This window comes from Ascaphus truei, chromosome 18 (assembly GCF_040206685.1).
Source record: "Ascaphus truei isolate aAscTru1 chromosome 18, aAscTru1.hap1, whole genome shotgun sequence".
Classification (NCBI taxonomy): domain Eukaryota; kingdom Metazoa; phylum Chordata; class Amphibia; order Anura; family Ascaphidae; genus Ascaphus; species Ascaphus truei.
Genome location: NC_134500.1, coordinates 16,309,937 through 16,318,953, shown reverse-complemented (window position 1 = coordinate 16,318,953; position 9,017 = coordinate 16,309,937). Strand labels below are relative to the sequence as shown.

The window sequence follows — 9,017 nt, the reverse complement described above, 5'->3', positions numbered from 1 at the left end:
GTAAACTCTTCGTGGGCAGCGACTCCCTTTTCCTAATGTTCCTTTTATGTCTCAAGGGCTTTTTATTCCCATTATGTGTTCGATTATTAGGCCACTACTGTGAAGCGCTCTTGTACATGGATGGTGCTATATAGCCCATGCTACCACCCATTGTGGCCAAGCACTGCCATCTTGCACTTAACTCCCTCACCTGCTGTCTCTGTAAATCTCCCATCATACCACTTAGATTGTAAGCTCTTCGGGGCAGGGATTTCCTTTCCTATTGTCTGATTTTGCTGCGCTTAATGTATTATTTTAATTCCCCATACTGTATTCTTTGTGAAGCGCTGAGTACACTTTTGGAGCAATATAAATAAAGACATACAATACAATATAAAGATGTATTCACATTCAGCAATCATCCAGCAGGTGGCACCATCCCGTGAAGGAGGAGGAGGAAGACGAAGAGGAGGAGGAGAAGGAAGTGGTGGTGAAAGGGGGAGGGCTTTCTGTAACATGAAAGCCTTGGAGAGATCTCAGTTTGGAAATCATTTGCTCAGAGACCCATCAGATGAGAGATCAGTGCTTGGGGGTCACCTGCTCACACAGGGGCTGCAGCACTGCAGATGAGAGCCTCCGGATTTGCAACAAAGCTCAAGAGAGACACACCAGAGCTTGGGAACCACCAGTAGAGCGAGAAAGAGCGCGTGAGTGACCACAGCCTGGTGAGAGACAGCCCCCAGCTCTGTGAGAGTGCAGAGGGGGAGGTGGCTGGATGTGTATATGTAGTGACCACATGCAGTGTGGACACCCTCTCAGTATGTCTGACCCTCTGCTGGAAGAGACCTCTCTGCTGCTAGAAGACTATCTCCAGCACTGCCTGGGAGGTGGGTGCCAGCCACCCCCATGCCTTGCAGCCCGGACCCTGCGCAGGGTGGCGGGGGAGATGCTGAGCCTGCACCGCTCCTTCTACGACTCCTGTGATCAGCTCTCCGGGGACCCCCGGACCATCCTGCGGGCTGTGTCCGCCCGGATCCCGGACGACGGAGGACTTAACTGGGGGCGGGTGGTGTCCCTGATCGCCTTCGCTGGGGTATTGGCACAGAACGGGGGACCCAAGGCCGGGACCCCCCAGGAGCTGGCCGAGGTGCTGAGCGCATTCTTGGTTGGGGAGCATAGAGTCTGGCTGCAGAACAACGGGGGCTGGGTAATTATTCTTCTCTCTTATCCTACAAGGGAAGCAGGGGTTGGTTTACCATCTGTTAACATTGCGCCGTATAGCCCCTGGTTACTCCTCTAATAATGCATGTTGACTCGATGACTATATGAGGGTTATAGCAATAGGTCATTTATTAATAATGGTCCTAATACATATTTATAATGCTATCAACAACTTCCCATGCCAGCAAGGTGTCTAATTCAGTTATTCCGATTTTAATGTCCTAATTTTTATACAGTTTAGAAATCTATATGCTTGTCCAGCCAACTGAACAGGTAATGTTTGTATTATTTTACTAGTAAAGCATTTATTTCTAGCAAGTCTTTCTTCTTCCCAACCCCCCCCCCCCTTGTGTTTTGTAATATGGCCATTAAATACTTAAGGTGGCTTCAAATTCTTTCTTACCTACCAAGTGCACTGTAAACAATTTTCTGCAAATACCATACATGTCTTAACAAAACATAGATCATCTCTGATTTAACTGACAAGGTGTTGTCACTTGTACAAAGCAGACATAACAACTACATTTCATAGTGGGTGGGTCGCAGTGTTTTACTGCTGCCTGTTTCCATGATTTAAAATATTGTTCTAATACCCACCCCAGGTCTGACCTCTGAGTCACATACAGGAAAATGCACGTGGAAATAGCTCATCATATGTCATGCAACCATGCATTTCGACATCTTTAATACAGTGTGATTTAAATCTTTCAGTGGAACCAGTAATGCAGCTTTGACTATTGTGTTTCCTGGCACTGAGCGTTAAAGGTGCATTCCATTTACTTTGCAAATATAGCTACTAGTAGGATTATTTTCATCACGTTTTCCTTGACGCTATTATTAGTATCATCTTTTATTTGTATGGCACCATACAAAAATATAGGCATGTTGGCACAATAGGAAAGGAAGCCTCTGTCTCCAAGAACTTACAATCTAGTACATAGGGGGTTAAAGGCTAGTGGTGTTGGTATAGTCTGATTCATATGAAAAGGGTGTTTTTACCTTGTTGTAAAATGTTGATTCTGTTTGGTAGGAAAAAAAACATTTGATATAAACGTGTTTATGGAACGATATCCTATATTACATAATGGGGAATAAACCCATGCTCCTGCTTCTGGATACAAAGGAGGCATTTAAAATACATATAAACTGCTTAACATAACTGGCTAAGGCATGTCTGTAGTGAGTGAATACTGAGCCCTTTCAAGAACGATTCATTGGCAGCTGTTGATGGGTTATATACAATACATGGTTACATTGTAACCATATATTGTCCTAACTCTGTGCCCAGGACATACTTTACTTTTAAATCAAGAGGTTACACTCAATGTATTTCCTTGTATAACATTTTATAAATAAATACTTGGAGCAACCTTCAGGATTGTATTTCTTATAAAACTTAAGCCAATGGAAACATACTTGATGATGATGATGATGATGATTGTGGGATAGATATCCAAACCTCCTGGTTGCAAAAGTGGGGAAAATTTGGAGTACAAATTCCTTTCCAATGGAACCTTTTCCTTTAGCTACAGTTCTTTACAGATGCAGGGTTGTATTCAATATTGTGAGATGCAGGGTCACACACACTTTGTGATGCTTTGCCTTATAAGTGAATGGACCTTACTGCATTAACTGTTTTATTATGCTGATTCGCCAGAGCTGTTAAAAATTGGTTTGAGGTGGAGCAGCATACTACTCTAAAATCTTGCCAGCAAAAAAATGTGACCTGAACATTAACTCGCTGACTATCTCTATCCGTTCTGCATTCATCCACATAATATGGCACACTGAAATAAGAGACTCATGTGGTTTGCTATTCTTTCCAGAGATGAGCAAGAGCTTGAACTGGCGGCAACAAGGCAGGGCAGAAACACGAGTGTTTCATTCCCCACCGAGATGACCGTTTTCTGAATAATGTCATTATGAGTGCAAGCTCTTGCGAACACTCCATGTGGGTTTCATTAGTGTTTTTAGTCAGTGCAAATCTGCAGTCCATTAAAGCTAAATGTAAACAGAAATAAATAGATACCGTATGTAACCAGTACAATACTTCCACCCGTGGGCATCGCGGAAATAGTTGCACACTTCTGTGGCAAACACTCCTGCATTATACTGTATGTCTCAAATTAAAATGTCCCACTGAGAGCATACAGCTTTCTTATATACTATGGTGCAGCTTTCATGCTCCAGAATTGCAGTACTTTTGCCTTGATACATCTGTCCATCTGTGTTATAGGACTGAAGCTGCAGATAATATATGGGCACACACTATAGACTTATCTTTTGTCTTAAAGGGGCAGTCACTGTGCTATACAGGCATACCCCGCATTAACGTACGCAATGGGACCGGAGCAAGTATGTAAAGCGAAAATGTACTTAAAGTGAAGCACTCCCTTTTTCCCACTTATCAATGCATGTACTGTACTGCAATCATCATATACGTGCATAAGTGAGGTAAATAAGGCACTTGTAACAAGCTCTATAGTCTCCCTGCTTGCGCACAGCTTCGGTACAGGTAGGGAGCCGGTTTTGCGGTTCAGGATGTGCCGACAGGCGCATGCGTGAGCTGCCGTTTGCCTATTGGGCGATATGTACTTACTCGCGAGTGTACTTAAAGTGAGTGTCCTTAAACCGGGGTATGCCTGTAATGATATTGCTTCTACAAAGCAGTACAAAATACACTGCAAAAATGCTTCTCCATATCAGGGAGCCTCTAAGCTCGCCAAAAGACAAAAAGCCCCGAATGCAACATACAATATGACAAATGTATATAGTTAAATACTTATGAGAAGAGGAATAGATAAGTAATGAAGGTCATTTAGTCACTCTTTTGCCAAAGTATTTGTAAGCCTGCTACATGTTCACAAACTGCTAGGAATTACACCCCCATTCCTACCTACCATCTGTAACAAAGTAAAAGCAGCATGCTCCTTCCCCAGCCCCCTCCCCTGTTCTTACATGGAATGGGGGGCTGGGGGTCCCCAGAGCTGAGATGAGTGTGGTTCACCTGCTTCCTGAGATACTTACTGGTGACAGTAGGATCGGCACTTCCTGGTTTTTAAATCCCTTGCATCACATGGGCCAATAGGAAGTTGCAACAGATGACGTGGCGGTCAGCATCTTGGAACCCAGGGGGTCCCCGGAGCAAAAAATAATGCATTTCAGCTGCATTCCCCTCCCCCTCCCCAAAAAAGGAGAGGGGGATAGAAAAAAATCGGACACGGGGTACTGCTGCTTTAATATTTTTTAAATGGGTCTGATATAAGGATATGTTTAATAACCGCACATACGGCTTTCTTCGGGCTCATGGTGACTTCGGCTGCGGTTATAGTACAGGCGACAGGGACGTGACGTCACGTCAAAACAAATGCATTGCCGCCATCACGTGCGCTTATAGTAATAGTATTGGCCTTAGGCTGCGCTTATAGAGCCGGCGACGGTGGGCTACGGTCGCTGGAAAAATCAAATTGGGATGACTTCCAGCGATCGTGACCAAGCATTCGCCTTGTCGCGCCGCAATTACTATAAGCACATGCGACGGCGGCAATGCATTTGTTTTGACGCGACGTCGCTAATCGCCGGCACTATATGCGCATCCTAAGTTAGCAATACTGCAGGGCATCAGGCAGCATTGCAACGGAAGGCATTATTTTTCCAGAATATTCACAGTGGGGGTCACTTTGATGAGCCTTTGGTAGTGGTGTATTTAAACATTTCTAGGGCAGAAGGACGGGCATAGATTGTCCCATTATGAGCTAGTTACAAGCCACAAACACAGGAAATGGGTTTACATTTGAGTGACTCACACAAATTATACGTGTTTTTTTTTTTTTTAAGTAATTTTTCCAAGTTGGTTTGAGCTGTGTGCCCCTCTGTGCCCGCTTGTGTTTAGAGCAGAACTTTGCACAAAGTGTCCCGCCCCTCTTTTCTGTAGTCAGAGAAACGAAAGAAACCCGTTCTTCATTTCCGCATAAATGAAAGTAGCCAGATGCTTGACTTCCAGCATTTATATAGTTGATGTAAGAAAGTCCCTTGTTTTTCCTGACTGGCCATGTAAATGGGATAATTTCACATTGAATCCTGTGATTTGAATGGGAAAAGCGAATCGAGTGTATTTGAACCATCGTTGTCAAACAGGGGGTTTCCTCCCTGCTGCAGAAGAGACCAGCGCTCGACACACAAGTGATGCATTGCTGGTTTCTCCAGCAGGGAGGAGGGTAAAGTTCCCCTAAATAGTTACGGGAAATGATGTGACCTAAGCGTATGCATTGGTTTAGTTATGATTTTTCCATGTGCATTCGACTTGGCTAATTATAAAATATGACCTAATGTTACTAAAACCATCCAGAAATCAGTTCCGAGCATGAAGGGTGAACACTGAAGAAGCAGCGCCACTAGAAAGATGCAAGCCCATGACATCTTCTGTTCTGGGATGGAAAGGGTGTTATTGAGCAAATGCTTCTCTAGGTAGATGATAATGATGGACTTGTATTGAAGATTTCAATGCTCCAGAGAGGCAAGTGATGGGTTAAAGAGAGTCACAAGGCAGAAAACTTGTGTTTGCACAAATTAATTGTAAAGAGCAGAGTTCCGGAAGGTATTGAGGGCATAACTTGTTTACACAATCAGCTGCCAAGCCGAGTTCAAACACAACCATCTGGAGCCTATTGCTCCCATACATAATTATGCTGAATAAGGATCCGGAACAACAGCTGCCCTTAGCTTTCAGTCATTGGTCCATAAGCTCTGTCTCGGTGCTATGTTTATTTGAAGACCGGAGTATAGTGTAGGAATACGGCCCATTGGGGGTTATACATTAAACAATATCTAATTCTCCAGAACCAATACACCTTGTAGAACTTGACACACCTAACAAAGAAATGATTCCCATTACTAAATGTCCAATACGTAAGAATTTGAGTTGGCCTATTTTTTTTTCTTTGATCTGGTTAGCATTGACTTTGACATCACAAATTCTATAATGCTTCTTGTTTTTTTTTCTCTCTACAGGATGGCTTCCACAAATACTTCAATAACAACGACAGGCATCGGGTACAGGAGAACAGTAACGTGTCCGGTGCTCTCATGGCGGCCGCTGGCTTTGGACTTGCCGGGTTGGCTTTCCTTCTGGCTGTACGGTGAACCATAGAAATACGGGTGACGTGGAAGGACCTCCTAGATATCCGTGTTGCATCTCCTGCCATTGCAGGCCAAGACATTGTATAACTGAGTTTATTAAACTGTCACGGGGCTTATTCAATAAGTCCAAGTGGCCCATCCCACCGTGATCGGCCGAAGACTCCCCTTCGAGTCTCCGCCATCGGCAGCCTTGGGGCTTATTGAATAAGCACCCAAGTGCTTGGTAACCTGGACACGGTGTATCGAGTGAACTGTTGACACTGCCATTCTCCCGCGATCACTTTATGATATATATTTTTATAGAATGTAGGAATCGACAGCACAAATACTTCTCGTTCACCTTTCTTTAAATGTGCAGTCCCACATATGACCAAACTAAACCAACGCCAGTGATCTGTTTAACTGGATACAAATCAGGCCACCAGTTTTAAAGTGATTTTATTATACTTGTTTTTAATATTCGTCTGTAAATAAAAATGTTCACAAATTACAATTTTTTTTTTTTCAACAATTTGCCAAGATTTGATCCCATTAAACCTATGACCACTTCAGTTTGGTCCTAAGCAGCACTGCACTTTTAGTAAGACCTGTTCAACTGGAGTGATGGGAAAACAAATCTTAACAGCTACTACCATTGATATGATTCATTATTAATTAATTTGGTCTTTGCTTGAAATATGTTTAATGCCTTTTTATAGCTCTGCAGTCTTTATTAATTGGCATAGAAACATTGCTCTGCTATTGACATACTAAGCACACCCTGCATGAGCTCATACTGTACATACACATGATTGTGTGCTGTGCACATCCTCATTTAAACCTCGCGTTACTTCTGCCAGTTTTTAATAGCACGGTAACTTTAGCGGTAACTGCAAAAGTGCACGCATTGTAAAAACAGCGGGTAGATTTCAAATGGAAAGGTAACCCGGTGGAGATTTTTGATAAATGTTTCACTGTTTATAAATCATCATTCTAAATTTTATGGTATGCAAAATAAAAGAAAATATTTATAAAAATAACATTTTTGCGCAATTCTGGCACTTCATAGAGGTCTGGCATTTCTATGGATAATAAAGAATAGTTTGTGCCAGAAAGAATAATATATTCTCAATTACTTTGCTTCCTGTTTTTTGATATTTTTTTTTACAAATATACATTTGCACAATTCTGATTTATTTTTTATTTCATGGCTGTGTTATTAGTTTGATTGTAACGAACCTTGTTTTAATATATGTATATAGACAGATATAAAATGCAGGTGACGTACATCTCTGCTTGAAGAGCCTTTTTATTTTACTGACTTCTTACAATGGTCTTGTCTCAACTGGAAAGTGAATGCAAAAGACATTAGATTTGCTTTACGTGGGATCCCTTTTCTTTGATAAATAGGGTCCTGTTTGTCTCTGGCTTTTGCCACAGTTCTGCAAAGAGGAGTCTAAAATAATGAACCCCCATTAGGGGTAACCAACGCCAGTCCTTGAGCTACCAACAGGTCAGGTTTTCCTGATATCCCTGCTTCGGTACAGGTGCCTCAGTCAACTGAGGCACCTGCACTGAAGCTGGGACTGATTGAGCTACTTGTGCTGAAGCAGCGCTATGCTGAAAACCTGACCTGTTTGTTAGCTGTTAAGGACTGGAGTTGTCCGCCCCTGCTTTAGATTATATATGTCCGTGTACATGTGAAAATCTGTATAAAGATACACGCAGTCACTTCTTTTCTGTTTATAAAGTTCGTCAAATGGTAATTAAAGTGCAAGATTTTACCTCTTAACTCCCGCCCTTTCCATGTATCTGGTCCAAGAAAATGATTGGCATAAATTGCTTTTATATACCCCGCTATACCTCTTAATCACTTACTGCAAGATCCAACGTTTTTAATTACGTTTGAATATTGATTTAGAATCTGTTCTTGCCGATACTCCTATGTGAGATCACTCCTGGACTTGTGTAAGCATAAAAAAAATTAAAAACAATTATAAATCAAAAACATTTTTTTCCCCAATAAACGGAGTTTCACATTATAATGTTTTGCGACTGTGCTTCTTTTTTTCATGCTTACAAGCTCTCCTATTTAATGACGCCTCTTATGAGATCTACATCCTCTGGCAATTTCTCTGCAGCAATTAATTGCTTAGCAAACAGTAATTTGTTCCTCTGATGCCTTATGGGAGCCGTAAGCATGGAGCTCCAGGAACAGGCCAGAACTCACAATTACCATCCTGAAGGGGGTATCGGCTCCAGTTTTCAAGGGACCCCCCCCCCAACAGGTCAGGTTTTCAGGATATCCCTGCTTCAGCACAGGTGGCTCAAGCAGTCGAAGACTGAGCTACTAATTGAGCCACCTTTGCTGAAGCAGGGTTATCCTGAAAACCTGACCTGTTGGAGGGGAGGGGGAGGGGGGGGTGTAGGATTGGAGTTTATCACCCCTGCCATGCTGCATACAGACACACATTTACCTAAAAACTGCATGCAATTATAATTAAAGTGGTTTGTATATGAATGAGTTTGGTTTGCCAGCATCTTCTAAACACCATTATATTATTTATTTGTTCACTTTCATTATTAAGCCAGCTTTCAACAGGAAAATGTGTCGGAAAAGCCCCTGCCAGTCAGTATTTCAGACCCATTCTGGGTAGTGTCACTTGAAGTTTTTTCTTGTAATTCTTAAACATGTTGGC

The 9,017-nt window shown here is 42.4% G+C and overlaps 1 protein-coding gene across 1 annotated transcript; it reads left to right on the top strand.

Moving 5' to 3' along the window:
• The first annotated feature begins 503 nt into the window (after positions 1-503).
• BCL2L10 (BCL2 like 10) lies at positions 504-8,363 on the top strand. Its single transcript, XM_075575696.1, has 2 exons — positions 504-1,186; positions 6,211-8,363. The coding sequence occupies exons 1-2, from the start codon at positions 755-757 to the stop codon at positions 6,340-6,342; spliced, it is 564 nt and encodes a 187-aa protein (XP_075431811.1). The 5' UTR covers positions 504-754; the 3' UTR covers positions 6,343-8,363.
• The last annotated feature ends 654 nt before the right edge of the window (positions 8,364-9,017 follow it).

Excerpts from the sequence above, each read along its gene's own strand:
- BCL2L10 (XM_075575696.1), top strand. The coding sequence starts at position 755 with ATGTGTATATGTAGTGACCACATGCAGTGTGGACACCCTCTCAGTATG. Across the intron at positions 1,187-6,210 it reads TGCAGAACAACGGGGGCTGG|GATGGCTTCCACAAATACTT; the intron begins GTAATTATTCTT and ends TTCTCTCTACAG.